This window comes from Eptatretus burgeri, chromosome 7 (genome assembly GCF_056783735.1).
Source record: "Eptatretus burgeri isolate ZD-2024b chromosome 7, Ebu_testis_v1, whole genome shotgun sequence".
NCBI classification, from domain to species: domain Eukaryota; kingdom Metazoa; phylum Chordata; class Myxini; order Myxiniformes; family Myxinidae; genus Eptatretus; species Eptatretus burgeri.
The window spans coordinates 104117139-104134638 of NC_140967.1; the positions used below are offsets into that span (position 1 = coordinate 104117139).

At 44.1% G+C, this 17500-nt stretch overlaps 1 protein-coding gene across 3 annotated transcripts in view; it reads right to left on the reverse strand.

The window, feature by feature from the left end:
• Window positions 1-17500, reverse strand: part of MRPL3 (mitochondrial ribosomal protein L3) — a 100184-nt gene that overhangs the window by 39213 nt on the left and 43471 nt on the right. The window contains exon 10 of one of the 3 annotated variants that reach the window (XM_085890101.1): window positions 11362-11745. The exons of 1 other annotated variant lie outside the window; for it this stretch is intronic. In XM_085890101.1, the coding sequence (XP_085746227.1) occupies window positions 11578-11745 (168 nt within the window). In that variant the 3' untranslated portion in view covers window positions 11362-11577. One more of the 3 variants, XM_085890100.1, reaches the window with a different exon arrangement.

Below are 17500 nucleotides of genomic sequence, written 5' to 3' on the forward strand. Positions count from 1 at the left end.
ATCTATGACAGTATTTTTTTGGTTAGAGATTTAATTGCCATCGGTCAGACTGTGCCTCGTTGTTTTGGGTTACTACTCCTGGATCAGGAAAAAGCCTTTGACAGTGTTGATCATTCTTTCTTATTTGCGGTCCTTAATAGAGCAGGTTTTGGGGAAAAATTCATATCTTGCATAAAACTTTTGTACAGAAATGTACAAAAGTTTGTAAAACTTCAGCAACCTTCCTTACCTGCCCCCTCGTCCCTTGTCCTACCCTCCCCCTCCCCCTCCTGCACCCAAAGCCTCCTCCCCTTCCTCTTCATTAAAAGTGTGGACCTCAAATATCCGGGGCCTTCGCTCAAACCTTTCAGATCTTTCCATACAGGTTGCCACTGACAAACCAGACATTATCTGCCGAACAGAAACTTTCCTCTCCCAAGACGTGTCTGACTCCCAAGTATCTCTCCCTGGCTACTCCCTCTTACGGTATGACAGACCTGAGCCTCGTCCTGGTGGAGGTGTTGCTCTCTTCATCAAAGACTCTATTCCTCACTCTCCATGCACTGCTCTCACTCCCCCACACCCCCAGGAATACCTCTGGCTTCGGCTTCCCCTCCACTCCCACCTCATGTTTATATGTGTACTGTACCGTCCACCGAACAGTGATGACTCCATCTACACCTCACTATCCAAAAACATGGACCATCTTCTATCTTCTCATCCAAACTCTCTCTTCCTCTTATGTGGTGACTTCAATTGTCATCACGCCAGTTGGCTAGGTGTGGGTACCTCTCTCACCTGCCATGGCACCTCAGCAAAAGCTTTCTGCGACTCATTGGGACTGACTCAATCGGTCAACTTCCCGACCCGGATCTCAACCAATGGTACTCCATCTCTTCTGGATCTGATTTTGACAAATTTCCCTGACAATATCTGCTGCTCTTCCTCCGCTCCAATTGGTTCTTCTGACCACGTCCTTGTCAAAGTGGACATCTCTCTGGCTGTTATCAGAGAACCACCTCACCGCCGTCGAGTCTGGCATTTCACTCAAGCCGACTGGCAGGGTCTCCGAGCAGCCATCAACCTTACAGACTGGTCTCCTATCACTACTTTCTCAAACATCAACTCATCCTGGGAATTCTTTCAAAGAAACTTGCTCTCCCTCATGCACAGATTTATCCCCTCTCGTGTTCAGTTGTCTTACCCTTCCTCCCGCCCTTGGTTTACTGAAGCTTGTGGCGAGGCAGTTGTCCTGAAACAACTTGCCTTTGCCTTATGGAAAGCAAACCCAACTGAGGGCAATCTCAGTTCTTTCCACAAAGCTCGGAACAAGTTTGTATCTACCCTCAGGAGAGCCAGAAAACAACATCTTTCTCATCTCAAGTCTGAACTCTCAAACCTCTCTCCCTCCTCAAAATCCTGGTGGCGTTTAATCAAATCTTTTTCTGGTGTATGTTCCCCCTCCATCCCCTCCCTTACCTCAAATGGCCGCACTGCTGATTCCACACGTGATAAAGCTGAATGTCTAAACTCAGTGTTTGCAGCTAAATCTTGTGTCCTAAACCCATCACTATCTCTACCCACTTTACCCAGTCGCACCCAACTGTCCCTGGACTCTGTATCCTTTTCTCCTGACAAGGTGGAGAGCTTGCTTTCAAACCTCGAGTCAGATTCTGCAACCGGTCCAGACGGCATCAGCCCACGTGTCCTCAAAGCCTGCTCTTCTGCTCTTGCTCACCCTCTCTCTGTTCTATTCACCCTCTCATTTGCCCAAGGTCATCTGCCATCTGCTTGGAAATCTGCTAACATCACTGCCCTGCATAAAAAAGGTGCAAAAACAGATCCCTGTAACTACAGACCAATCAGCCTTCTCCCAATCATCAGCAAGGTGATGGAATCCATCATCGCTTCAGACATGAAATCCTTCCTCTTCTCCAATGGATTGATTTCCAATCATCAATTTGGTTTCAGACCAGGTCACTCTACCCTGGATATGCTGCTTCTGCTCTCCCATCAATGGATGGAGGTCCTCAATGCCAGACAGGAAATCCGAGCCGTATCCCTGGACATATCACGTGCTTTTGACACAGTCTGGCACCCTGCCCTACTCACCAAACTCTCTTCCCATGGTATTCAAGGCCATCTCCACTCATGGCTCGCAGACTTCCTCTCCTGTCGCAGTCAACGTGTGGCCCTAAATGGAGTTCTTTCATCCCCTCTTCCTGTGCAGGCTGGAGTTCCTCAAGGTAGCATTCTGGGCCCTGTTCTTTTTCTGGTTTTCATCAATGATCTCTCGGACTCTCTGGAAAATCTTCTATTTCTCTTTGCCGACGACTCCACCCTCTGCCGTACCATCTGTCATCCCTCAGACCGGCAAGCAGCAGCTTCTTCGCTCACTGCAGATCTGGATAAAATCACAAACTGGTCCAACATGTGGAACATGTCTTTCAATCCAGACAAATCTCACACTCTCACTATGTCTCTTCGAAAGGACCATTTACAAAACCCCCCCATCCACTTTCTCAACAATCCTCTGGAAGAAGTCTTTTCTTTCAAGCTTCTAGGTTTCACTATCTGCCATGACCTTTCCTGGGAAAGTCACATTTCCAACCTCGCCTCAAAAGCCAGTCGCCGACTGGGAATCCTCCGTCGTGCTAAGTCCTTCCTCGGCCCTCTTGAGCTCCTGACCACTTCAAAGCTTTTGTCCGTAGCCTGATGGAGTACTGCTCTCCCCTCTGGGCTGGTGCTCCTGCCTCCCACCTTTCTCGGCTTCACGCTGTCGAAACCAGGGCATTTAAGATCATCGGCATCTCCCGCAATGAAGCTGAGTCTTTGGGCCTCTCACTCAATCACCGCAGGTTGGTCGGTGGTCTTTCTGTCTTCTACCGACTCCTCTCCAGCCTTGCCCCCCTGCTCTCTCTGCGCTTTGTCCCCACCACATTTCCACAGGGCGCTCAAGGTCCGCCAACAACCCCCTTCTGGTAAAACTACCAAAATCAAAAATCACTGCTCATCTTCACTCTTTCATTCCTCTTTTTTCCTGCCTTTGGAATAAACTTCCTCACTCTATTCTTTCCCATTCTTCCCTACAGGCTTTCAAAACAGCTGTTCACCACCACCTCTTATCTTCCCCCATCCAAATCCTCGATCTTTTCTACCCCCGATAATCCACCCAAGCCCACTTCCTTCATTTCTCCTGCTTTCCTTCCTGAAAGTCCCTGAAATGTCCATCTTCTCTTCGCCATGTTCCCCGTCCCATCCCCATCCCTCTCCCTTCCACAGTTCACCTAATGTGTCTGTTCCCCACTGTTTTGTCCCTTCCACTCCCGCCCCTCTTGTCTCATGCCTCCTTGCTGTGAGTTGTGTGTTAGCTCTCATACGAGCCTCGACCAAGGTATACAAAAAAAAAAAAAATGCATCATGCCTGCTAAAAGTAATTGATAGTTTGTGTCATCCTTTGCCTTTTCAGTGTGGTATCTGTCAGGGTTGTCCACTGTCAGACATGTTGTACACACTTTCTGTTGAACCCCTACTGGCTCTCCTTCGCCCCTCATTGTCTGGGTTATCCTTGTCAAACAGTCCAAACATTGTTACTTCAGCTTATGCAGATGACCTGTGTTGTGGTGAAAAACCCAAAAGATGTTATTGAGCTGTCCCGTTGTCTTGCCAAATTTGAACTTACCTCATCAGCAAGAATAAATTGGAACAAGAGTGTAGCTCTTTGGGTATACCCAAATACACTCTCCTCGTCATACTCTTCATGTGCACTTCTCGCAACTATTCCAGGAGTGCTTTGGAAAACGGATGGGTTTAAATACCTAGGAATCCTTTTGGGAACTACAAGCAACATGCAAAATAATTGGGATGGGTTCCGAGATAACACGAAGCAGAAACTATCAAGGTGGAAAGGAATGCTCTCGTTCTTGTCACTTAAGGCGTGGGTAACAATCATAAATAACGTGATATTTCCAACCGTATGGCGCAAGGTCATCGCACTCCAGCCTCCTCAAGCTGTGATCACAAGCATTCAGAAGGGTCTCATTGATTTTTTCTGGGGAGGCCACCACTGTGGCACATCCCCAGTCGAATAATGGTTTTTCGACTTATAGCAATAAAACGTCTACGAAATGGTGAAGTAGTGTCCTGGTCTCCTCTCACCAATACCTTGCTTCGGCAAACAGGTGGAATGGAATGGACTATGACCGGGAACTCTTCCTCATGGACCTGGAGCAGGTTGATAGAGCTCAGCTCCCTGTGTTTCATCAATCTCTTCTGAATACTTGGCAAGCTCTTGGAGTACAGCGGCTCGAGATCTCCTATGATGCCAGGAAGTTTGTGCATGAGACATTATTCCAAAATTCATTATTTGCTGGAATATCTACCAGCCGATCCTTCATAAAGTGCTTCACAAATAGTTGAATAAATAAAGTGCAAGATCTTATGGAGCCTTCCTTGAAGCGATGGTTGCCTGCTGGCTCGATTTCTAAAAAAATTGGATTGCATTCAATGAGAGTAGTGGGTGAGGTCATGAGGATAGTAACCCAGACTTTTCTACATTTAAATATTGCATGGAATGGGGTAAATGAAGAAGTGGATTTTCACCTAAACTTTCAATCACTGCCCAAATACACCATGACGTGTTCTGTTCAAACAGTGACGAGTCTGGTGTGTTCCACGTCATGGGGAAAAAAAACAATATATGGAATTTGTCGAGAAGTGTGTTTACCGGGCTGTACGGCACCGTTAAGCATTGGAAAGAGACTTTACCTGCAGGAGTTTTCCTTACTCCCAATTGGAAGGTGATGTATAGATCTCCGACCGTTGGTCGCAAGGGAGACTTAAATTGGAGACTGGTCCATCAAGCCCTGGCCACACAGGTTTTACTACAGAAATTTAACCCCTCCGTGTCTAATTCATGTTCCTTTTGTAAGATTATCAAAAATCTGAATCATGCGTTTATTGAGTGCAAGAGATTGTCACCTCTGTTTCTGTATCCGAGTCACATTTTTGTAAATTTAAAATTGTTTTTTCTTTTCCAATCTTGATTTATGTGCTCGCTTTCAACACTGGAAACAAATCTGTGGTTTTGTTTTCGAATTTTTTAACTTGGAATTGCTAAGCTTGCAATTTATATGACCAGAAAAGCCAGATTGGTGAATAGGAAAGATGAAAATGCACTTTTTTTGTTTCAAAGGCATGGTGTCTGCTCATATAAAACTAGAACATGCATATCATGTAAACATGGGTAGTCTCCCTGTGTTTGAAGACTTATGGTGCAATGGTGGTGTCTTGTGTAAATGTATTGAGAATGAAATTTACATTTCTTTGTGAAATTGTAATAATATTATTGATCTTTGATTGTTTATCTGACACAGCTTGAGCACATGTACTTAAGAAATGGCACTTTGATTCTCATGCGTTGATGTTTTTCATGAACCTCAGGCAAATGGTGCCTCAAGAAATAGTGGAATAAATAAAGTGCGAGATCTTATGGAGCCTTTCTTGAAGCGAAGGTTGCCTGCTGCTTGTTTATTTTGTTTAAATTTGCCTTGCAAAATGTTTTATACTTTTATAATAAAAAGATATAAAAGTCAAGTCTCTGTCTCTGTCTCTCCCCCCCCCCCCCTTTCTCTTAGTATTCCCGTTAGCAAAGCGACGGGTGGTATTTGCTAGTATAAAATATGAATAGAATATGGTAAAGAATATTAAGCACCAGCAAATAGCACCCGTTGCTTCGCTGACCGGAACATTGAAATGAGGAAAAAAAGAGGGGGTGATGGAGAGGGGTGGAGAGAGAGTGAAGAGATAGAGGGGGAGTGAGGAAGGAGGGGAGGGGGAGTGAGGAAGGAGGTGAAGGGGAGTGAGAAAGAGGGGAGAGGGGGAGTGAGAAAGGGGGGCAGGGAATGAGAAAGGGGGGGGAGGGAAGGCAGTGAGAGGAAGGGAAGGGAGATAGATGTGCGGTGGAGTGTCAATTACGAGTCATAGTCTCATCAACATGATTCTGCATAGAATAATAGTGAAGATGGAAACCAAATAATGTCTGAAATCCATTTTCTACCGGTCATCCTATAAATACCACCCAGAGACAAACAACGTCCGGACATATCCGGAGCCAAGCTGTCCAGAGACAAACACCGCTCGGACACGTCCGGAGACAAACTCCCGTCAGGATAAACACCGCCCGGAGACAAAACCAGACATCCCATCCAGACAAAAACACTGCCCGAACACGTTCAGAGACAAGCACCGCCCAGAGGCATCCGGAGCCAAGCTGTCCGGAGATAAACACCGCTCGGACACATCCGGAGACAAACTCCCGTCTGGACATGTCTGGAGACAAACCCCGCCCGGACATAAGTACAGTCCAGACATAACGACCATCCGGATACATCCAGAGAGAGACAGAGACAAAAGGTGGGGGGGGGGGTAGGGGAGTAATCAGAGAGAATATGTTATGCTTTGTCAACACAACACACAACACATCACACGTTTCGCCGATGTTGGCAATTTTTTGGGAATCAGCAGGTTGGAGTCAGTGTGATTACCGACTATAGTACGTACTGTATACAACCCAGAAACCTTGAATAGATTTCACTGAAAAACAACACTACATTTATCGAGATGTTTCAGGGAGATGATCACAAACAATAATCTTTATTAACAGCTGCGTGTGACTCGTGGGAAAAAATTGGTTCGGTAATTTAGAAAATACGTTCATACGACAAACGGCTCAGAAATCAGGCGTTAACAAATATATTTTGCTTTGAAACTCATAAAGAGAAACATATAACCTTTGTAAAGCAAATCTGATAACGACATGCTTTAAAAACAGGAGCGAGGACAAAGGAAAACCTGAAAGAACCTCTATAAGATACAGGATGAAATTTTGCCACCACGGCACCCGTAACAGGTATGGCATGTCCACACACCCACGGAGAGTCCGTACAGATCCAAATCTACCCATATGTACCATGTCCGTGTGCGCTGCATACGTACCTCTACCTTGTAGTAACTGTCGACTGCACGTCCCGATCAGGACACGAACTGTACTGTACAGCTCGGTGAGTGGCTTAAACAAGCACTCCAACGAAACGCCTGGCTTGGCAAGCGATTACCAATTGCCGTCGATCCAAAAATGTACCAGGAAACACCCATACAATGCTGAATTGGACAAATGAACACTTTTTTTCGGAGTCAGAACTGCTGATACTTTCAAATCTGGAGCTACATTTTCTAATAATGCTTAGTTTAAGAGATTCTCTCGGTTATTCAAAAACGAAAATTAAATAAAGCCACGAACACTGGCATCTCCAGGCGTTTATCAGCATTGCAATCTACCCAGCGATTCATAGCTATGATGAACAGGCATTCGATAATATGAGTGAGGAAAGTGGAAAAAAAAACTTTATCGTTAAGAAATTGTGGTCTGTTCCAAGTAAGAGCATGGTTGAGCAGGCCAAAAAACATGGAGGCTTCAGACACCTGCGAGGTTACCCAGGAAACGCCTTAAGACCCCAGACAGCGAGGTGGCCGAGGATAGTGAAGGATATAATTAAATAAGGCCGTTAATTATCTTCAAAAGGGGTGTTTTAATTAACCCAAACACCCAGTTTTCACTCTTGCACTTCCTTGGAGTTTTCTTAGTATGCATGTAAAGTTTCAGGCTGCGAGGTTTTATGGTTTTGGAATTTTGGAGGAGACACACACACTGACATACTCACACACAGCCTTTTATCGGTGTATAGATAACAAAATTGCACTTTTTATTCGTGCAACACAGATACATGTTACCTGACACCCACATCCTATGGAGTTTGGAATTTCTCAGTGTGTCCACAGATTTGTTGCAAACACCTAGTAAGATATCCATTCATCACTGCCCTGCATAAAAAAGGTGCAAAAACAGATCCCTGTAACTATAGACCAATCAGCCTTCTCCCAATCATCAGCAAGGTTATGGAATCCATCATCGCTTCAGACATGAAATCCTTCCTCTTCTCCAATGGCTTGATTTCCAATCATCAATTTGGTTTCAGACCAGGTCACTCTACCCTAGATATGCTGCTACTGCTCTCCCATCAATGGATGGAGGTCCTCAATGCCAGACAGGAAATCCGAGCCGTATCCCTGGACATATCACGTGCTTTTGACACAGTCTGGCACCCTGCCCTACTCACCAAACTCTCTGCCCATGGTATTCAAGGCCATCTCCACTCATGGCTCGCAGACTTCCTCTCCTGTCGCAGTCAACGTGTGGCCCTAAATGGAGTTCTTTCATCCCCTCTTCCTGTGCAGGCTGGAGTTCCTCAAGGTAGCGTTCTGGGCCCTGTTCTTTTTCTGGTTTTCATCAATGATCTCTCGGACTCTCTGGAAAATCCTCTATTTCTCTTTGCCGATGACTCAACCCTCTGCCGTACCATCTGTCATCCCTCAGCCCGGCAAGCAGCAGCTTCTTCGCTCACTGCAGATCTGGATAAAATCACAAACTGGTCCAACACGTGGAACATGTCTTTCAATCCAGACAAATCTCACACTCTCACTATGTCTCTTCGAAAGGACCGTTTACAAAACCCCCCATCCACTTTCTCAACAATCCTCTGGAAGAAGTCTTTTCTTTCAAGCTTCTGGGTCTCACTATCTGCCATGACCTTTCCTGGGAAAGTCACATTTCCAACATTGCCTCAAAAGCCAGTCGCCGACTGGGAATCCTCCGTCGTGCAAAGTCCTTCCTCGGCCCTCTTGAGCTCCTGACCACTTACAAAGCTTTTGTCCGTAGCCTGATGGAGTACTGCTCTCCCCTCTGGGCTGGTGCTCCTGCCTCCCACCTTTCTCGACTTCACGCTGTCGAAACCAGGGCTTTTAAGATCATTGGCATCTCCCGCAATGAAGCTGAGTCTTTGGGCCTCTCACTCAATCACCGCAGGTTGGTCGGTGGTCTTTCTGTCTTCTACCGACTCCTCTCCAGCCTTGTTCCCCCCGCTCTCTCTGCGATTTGTCCCAACCACATTTCCACAGGACGCTCAAGGTCCGCCAACAACCCCCTTCTGGTAAAACTACCAAAATCACGAATCACTGCTCATCTTCACTCTTTCATTCCTCTTTTTCCCGCCTTTGGAATAAACATCCTCACTCTATTCTTTCCCATTCTTCCCTTCAGGCTTTCAAAACAGCTGTTCACCACCACATCTTATCTTCCCCCATCCAAATCCTCGAACTTTTCTACCCCCGATAATCCACCCAAGCCCACTTCCTTCAATTCTCCTGCTTTCCTTCCTGAAAGTCCCTTTAATGTCCATCTTCCCCTCGCCATGTTCCCCGTCCCATCCCCATCCCTCTCCCTTCCACAGTTCACCTGTGTCTGTTCCCCAATGTTTTGTCCCTTCCACTCCCGCCCCTCTTGTCTCATGCCTCCTTGCTGTGAGTTGTGTGTTAGCTCTCATACGAGCCTCGACCAAGGTATACAAAAAAAAAAAAAAAAAAAAAAAAAAAAAATTGAGTTTTTCCCATTATGATGTTACATCATTCACACAACACATTCGTGTAGAGCGCTATGGGTGAGTTTCACACACACACAACATGCTGTCAGAAATCAAATTTAGATTGTCTTTTCCTCTCGTTAAGAAGATGTGTGAATGCAATGACACTTCATTTGTATTTTAAATCATGTGAATGAGGGAAGATGTTTGTTTTTATTTCTACACAGAAGAAAGGCTTGCAGAAGAGGGATAACATAAAGGTGGTGGTTGGGGGGGGGAGGGGGCGGGGAGGAATTGGGCTCCAAACACATGAACGAACAAGAGTTAACAGAGAAAAACGACCACGACTAGAACTGAAGAGAGGACGTGGAAATAAGGAATGATCACCCTCTTCTGCAAAATATACCCTGTAAAGAGCTCCACCATGCATTACCAAGGACCTCAAATTGACAGCATGCGACGGTCACGTGGTTCTTCACAGGTTCACATCAAGACCTGCCCCAAGCAATGTTTCTCTTGTCTTGAGAAAAGCTTTTCGATGCAAAAATGGCAGAAACAAATAAAAACGGCTGAAACTAATAAACAAGCGTACTTCAGCCCAAAGGTCAAAATGCTTGGTTATATGGGAATTTGAAGTTTCTGCCTTTGAGGATCACCAGCAAGAGAAAAACGCCATTTTTACGTGAAACTTGCGATATAAAAATACTACTCGAGTCTCGTCATTAAACAGTCATCATAGAACAGCTTCCCCCGTGCAGTCCTGAGAACAAGGCCAAGGGAATGGTTACCCCCTCCCTTTTTATTTGAACGAAGTTAGTTCGATCAACGCTGGGTTTTGTCTGAATCTCAATATTCCTGAGAGCACGAGCGGCAAGTTTGATTGGTCGATACGGCATACAGTTTTGCCAAATTACTGCAACATTGAAGGTTTTTTGAAGTGCAAACAAGGCGATTTGTGTTCTACGGTGTTCAAAATATATAACTCAATTGAAATGAAATAAGGTTTTAAAGGAGGTAGAAAAAAAAAACAAAAAAAACATTGAATCGCAAGTTTATCGCCGTCGATTCATTTGGGATGCACAGTCTTTTACCCCTCCTGATTTAACACATTAAATGATTTATTTGTGTCTGCTGTTTGCATCCATTATGACGTCCGTTCAAACAATAAGTTTCCTGTTTGGAATGACTTTTGATTTTGTTTGACTGCCAGACAAACCAGACTGAAGCAATTGATTTATGTCTCTGTGCGCATGTGCGATCCGGACGAGATTCCGTACAATTTGCCAAATTCAGAGCCAAAGCACTGCTAAACTGCAGGTAAGTTTTCCGATTCATGTTCAAAATAGAACTTTAAATTGAAATCAAGTCGTTCCCCGCTCATAGACTGGCAGACACACAGACAGAGTGAACTAACTGTTTTCCCCTGCCTTGCGCTACACGCACAGGGTAATAAAAACTCTGACTTGAAGCCAATGGAAACTGAATGCGGTCCTGCAAAGGGTTCTGAAAATACCAGCAAAATGGAACTAAGAAAAAGGTGAGAGTAAAAGCAGAAACCAAACAACCCAAAGAAGAATAAGCAGAAAGAAAAGCAAACAAAGGCAAAATGTCACGTAGCCCTCTGCAGGTTAGTAAATAATAATAATACTTGAAAAAACACTCACAAGGACGAATTCAAACGGGAGAAAACCGAAACCAAGACGAATGATCGGAACAAGGTATAGATTGTGAAGGAGTCACAAAAATGTCAGACAACAGGGAGAAAGTTTCCACCACTCGCAGGGGCACGTACCGTGAGGGAAATGGCTGCACAGAAACCATCGAGTCGTAAATAATACTTGAAATAGTTTTGCTCGGGATTCTAGAAAATGCCAATAGGTGAGGTCAGGAGTCAATCTCAAACCTGTTACAAACGAGTGCGGTTGCTTTATTGACTCGGAATATACACGAGTAATATGCCTGAAGGATCGTGTGCACAGCAACAGGAAGAGACTTCCGGCTCATCCCTCTACACACATGAACAAGTCTCCACTGCCAAAGGGAAGTTCTACGTAGCAAGGAACTGGTCAACAAATACAATCGTGTGCACATCTCAGCGATTCCTCTACAAGGCCTTTTAGGCTCACTTTCCCTCAACTTCTTCTTCTGGGATGAGTGAGGGCGACGACATCTGAAATAAATCATCCGCGTAGAGCTCTTCTGGTAGGTCTTCCTCCCCATCTTCAAAGAACGTTGGAAACGGCGGATTGGAGTTGGCGCTACGCCGTGGAAATAGAAGAGTGTCCGACACCTGGAAAGGGACAAGGATTACAAGGAAATTATGCACAGGAGGAGGCCATTCGGCCCATCATGCCTGCGCCACACCTATATCAGATTAAATTAATCCGTCAATACCCCTTCCCTTTGTGTGCAGCCTTTTGGCTGCTGGTTGCATCATTGGTTAGGGGCGCGGATATGCCGCTGATGCGGTGCCCCTATTACCAGTACACTGGTACTCATTTTACCAACCTCGGAAGGATGACAGGCTGAGTCAACTCCACCTGGTGTTAATTCAGTGTTCAACGGGGCTTGAACTCAGGACCCTAAGATCCCAAGCCACCACCCTAACCACAAAGCCAACACCAGGCACAACAAATACATCAACAAGCCGGTAGGCGACGAGGGATTCGCTAGGATCGAAGCGCTGGATACGATGCTTTTCATTCTGACCGATCCACCGATGAAGATTCATTGCCAAGACGTATTGGTTCACATACAATTGTTCCTCTGCCTGGCAAGATTTTTCCGATTGCATATTTTGCCAACTGGCACTCCTCATTAAAAAATGACGGTAAATAGACACCCTATTTTTGAAGGACTACCATTTGAAAAATAATCGCTTTGCTGGTTTGTGCCGTGGAGCCTCGCGTTGAAGACACAGACACACACACACACACACACACACACACACACACACACACACACACACACACACACACACACACACACACACACACACACACACATACACGGAAAACCCGATAAACTTCTCTCAATGCTCTTGTTTGACCACACCTCCTGAGCCACACAATATTTTTCATAAGCCACGCCCACTTTCCTACACCACTCCCACTTTAAATAATTGGATGTGGTGTGTGGGTCGTGGAATAGTTTTCAGTAAATAAATAAATAATTGAAGGTGGTGTGTGGGTCGTGGAATCGTTTTTGGTAAACAAATAAATAATTGGAGGTGGTGTGTGGGTGGGGAATCGTTTTTGGTAAATAAATAAATAATTGGAGGTGGTGTGTGTGTCGTGGAATCGGTTTCAGTAAATAAATAAATAATTGGAGGTGGTGTGTGGGTGGGGAATTGTTTTCGGTAAATAAAGAAATAATTGAAGGTGGTGTGTGGATCGTGGAATCGTTTTCAGTAAATAAATAAATAAATAATTTAAGGTGGTGTATGGGTCGTGGAATCGTTTTCGATAAATAAATAAATAATTGGAGGTGGTGTGTGGGTCATGGAATCGTTTTCGGTAAATAAATAAATAATTGAAGGTGGTGTGTGGGTCGTGGAATCGTTTTCGGTAAATAAATAAATAATTGGAGGTGGTGTGTGGGTCGTGCAATCGTTTTCGGTAAATAAATAAATAATTGAAGGTGGTGTGTGGGTCGTGGAATCGTTTTCGGTAAATAAATAAATAATTGGAGGTGGTGTGTGGGTCGTGGAATCGTTTTCGGTAAACAAATAAACATATTATATTATTAGAAATCCACAAAGACAGAAATGCTGGTGATTCCATTTGTTTTGGATCCTTTTCACTTTGGTCAATAACGTTTGGATCGAGGAGAGATCGAAGGTGGAACGACGGTGTAGCTCCTTACAAACACTGTATACACACCTTAAATGACGGTAAATAGACACCCGATTTTTGAAGGACCACCATTTGAAAAATAAAACCTCAATCAAAAAATCGGCTCGAGTAAAATTTTCTAAATACCTCGAATGTTTAATTCCGAAGTCTCGTTTCTCTACATTCAAAACTGAAGGACAAGTATTGAAAATACTGTACGCGGTTTTTCGGCCGCTCAACAGCAACGGGTGGTTGCTCGGCAACGAAATTCAAACGCGCACATTCCCAGACCATATGGCACCTGTTGGCAAAGTTTCATCGAAATCTGTTCGCTGGTTCGTGCTGTGGAGCCTCGCGTTGCAGACACACACACACACGGAAAATCCGACAATAAGGGATATCTCACATATATAGCGAATCCAATAACTGGGAAATTCCACAGGAAATGATCCCCATGGTCAAAGATTGAAATTTGTCATCATTCTCATATTTTGACCCTATCAACTGAAGTGTTTGCTATTTCAATGAAAACATTGTGTTAGAACATTTTTTTTTTTCACAAACGTACAGATATCCTGAGCCAAAAACAAATATGAACAAATGCTGGCAGTCTTTCATGTTCACTTCAAATAACTGTGTAGAAAAGGCAGACAGTGCTGAAGGTTTTGTTTTTTAAACCGGCAGTAAGTTGACACCATAGATCAAGCACAATAATCCAGTGAATTCAGGTTAAAAAAAATAAAATAAATTATGTTCAGTATCAGGATTCAAAGGTAGTCGTTTTTTTTCCTACTTTTTGAAGTGTCATGTCCGTGATGTTTTAACAAAAAAGGTTTATTTATCATCATTACTTTTTCAATAGCAGACATTGGATTTGGTTCAGGTCCAGATCCAGATCCAGCCTATCAGAGTGGGATACAAAACAGAAACTGTTCAGCCTGGTGGAGGTATGCGCTACACCGAGTGACGTTTTAGTTCCTCACTCCTTTCTTAGAAATTGTATCACAGACATGACACAATGACATCAGGGACACGAGTTCAAAATGTGTATGACGCACAATTTTAGATTCCATAAAAGCTACAATTTTTGGAATAGAGTCAAGGTTTGTGAAAGAGCGACAACACCAAAACGATCAGGACATAACAGAACATAAGGAACATGATGATCACATCAAATTTTATTGATCACAACACATCATACTCCATATCATAAGATAAAGGATGACGTTTTGTAATACTTGTCAATTCTGTAATTTTGGTTGCATCCATGTTTGCTTCATTGGAGTAAGATACTTATTTATTTTATTATTTTTATACATGGTCTGAGGTTTATGAAAGAACAGTCACGCACACATGCAGACATAGATACCAGACAACATAGGAATTTACTTTTAACATGAAACAAACCACAACCATTTAGTACTTCCTCAAATAGACTTCCTCAGATTACTGAAAATGTCATGGTGTGAGAATAACATCTTATGAGAATTCAACTGCAGTGATACATCAATGCTATTTAATAAACCTTTTACGGTACCATGAGAAACTCAGGCAATGCAGTTCAAAGCAGTTAGGAGTAAGTTGAGTCATGTGTATGTGACACTTCCATATATGAGTGTATGTCTGGAAATTGTGATGTATGTGGAGATCTCCAAAGGATATAGCAAGCCTGAAGCCTGGTGTTGACTTCAGATTGAGTCTTACGTTTGAGACCCTGTCATACCGTTAAATAATATCAGGTGGGTTAACTCAGCCCGTCATCCTTCCAAGGTCGGCAAAATGAACAACAGCTAACTGGAAACAGGGGGAATTCCATCAGCGGCACAGCCACACTTCCAGCAACGATGCAACCAGCAGCCACAGGCTGCATATGAAATAATAACAAAAGCAAACATTTGCAGATGATCTCATAAACAGCCGGTCAGCCAATCCGATATCCTGGTTCCGATGGGACACAAGACGCAGCAGAATGCTGAAAGTTAAACAAAGTGGACCAGTTTAGGATCTATGAACGAGATCCTTACTTGATGATTGCCAAAGTTTCTCCTTCATGTCTTCATCAAGCAAGAGCAAAGCAAAAGCTATCAGAACTTAAAAGATCAATTTGTTGGCAAATGATGAGACGTCAGCTGTGATCCATGAGGACTGTTTGGGAAATTACACTGCAGATGATGTCAATCCTGTTCAGTGGCCTCAAACTCGGATCGGTTTTCACTGTTGCTTGCGGACACGTAACAATTGTGATTTGTGCTCGTCAGCAAGCTTAGATAGAGCATGGAAAAGATATACTTTCTGTGATAAATTAAGTAACGGACAAGTACCCTGATGTTCACAACATCGACATATTCATTGATGTAGTTGCTTTAGAGATCAAAAACAAATACATGTTCGAGGACGTACGTCGTCCATATGCCTCGACAGATCTGCATCTTCATCGGCACTTGTTCGCTGCCTCGTACGGAAAAGGAGATGCAGATGGAATGGGAGGCTCCGTCAAGCGTCTGGGATTGTTGTGGGATGCCCCGTTTGTCCTCTCAAAGGCACGCAAGCAGTTCACTGGCTTCAGCCCATTTGCGAAGCACATGTCCAATTGCATGGCTTGTACCCAAGGAGATGCAAGTATGACAAATCATGTGAGGAGGATGTTCGTGTGCAAGTAGCTGATCAGGAGGTACTCGAGCAGGAGGATGAGAGACAACCATCAGCAAGTACTTTAAGCTTTTCACCTTCAACTGTGCGAGTTGGAACTTTTGTACGCACCGATTATGCAACAAAGTAGTCCAGGAAGTACTTTGTTGCACAAGTTATTACTTTGATCCACAGCGATGGTTTTACCATGAAGTTTCTCAGACAGCAAAGAGGATCAAACACGTTCGTCGATACCACAGCAATGAGGAAGAAGATTTTGGAGGAGAATAACAAATTGTGGCCACACTAGGTTATCAAACGATGGAGAACAGTGAACAAACAAGTTCACTTGAATGGTGATATAATGGCAGAGCAGAGAATAAGGCCACGTCTCGTCCGTGACATTGAAATACTGGAAGAAAATGAAGAAATAACGTTAAAAACTTGTCACATGCGGAATAGACATGAACGAGTATTTTGAACTTTTTTGAGTATTTGCTGAGGAGATCGTTTTGTTTAAAAGTAAGTGGACAAAAATGTTGTGTCCGACGCAAAAAGTGTTACGTCTGTAACGCTACCTTAGATGTCATGGAGAAAATGAATGACCCAAGGGACTGCTTCTTCTTTTGTTTGCAGCACAAGGTTTTGGGGTAGCATCATTGGCTATCTATCTATAATTCCAGCAGTGTGTGTGTGTGTGTGTGTGTGTGTGTGTGTGTGTGTGTGTGTGTGACCGCTGTTTCTCGATAACCACTGGTCCGATCTAATTGAAACTTGCCAGGTATATTGCTGGGGACCTGAGGATGTGCCTTTTCAAGGTTTGATATTAATCGGACAAGTGCTTCTCAAGTTATGCCCATTTATTTACCAACCAATGAAAGGACACGTTGCTGTGTAGGCGTGGCTGCGTAGGCCGGTGCGTGGCCGGCCGACGATGACGTCACGTGCTGTGCCGGTTACGATGGGGATCGGTGCCTTAGTTATCGTGGCATAGGAGTGGCAATGATCAATGGCAGCGAATGTCATGGCAAGCAAAGACAGGGAGGTAAACTTGATTTTAATTTTGATTTTAATTAACTCTGTGTGTAAGTATCACAGCAGTTGTTACTTCAATGCAAGCGATAATTCGTGGAATACATGTGAACATTCCGTATGGACGCAGCACTTCCGGATAGTGATGACTTAATGTATTCTAATAATTTCTCGATTTCTTCTGCGCATTTATAGATAAACACAATGCCCCAATCCAGTCGTGGTTTACGAGAGCGAAGGAATGGCCTGTGTGGTTGTTTGAAAGTTTTGTTTTGTTTTGTTTTGCACGTACGGCCACGCACGTACGGGCACGTACTAGTACTCCTATGCAGTGCCCCCTTTAGGCTAGGGAAATAATTTGCAATGTGTTCATGGTGCCGGCGATAACTCGCTTATTCTTCATGAAGGACACCATGGGATCCTTAACATCCACCAACGAATAGCAGCAGATGGGACACCCGGCTTAACATCCATTCGAGGGGCAGCACACACATTGATGATTCACCCTGATAACCATTTATAGCTGGGTCGGGATTTGAACCCAGGCTGGAC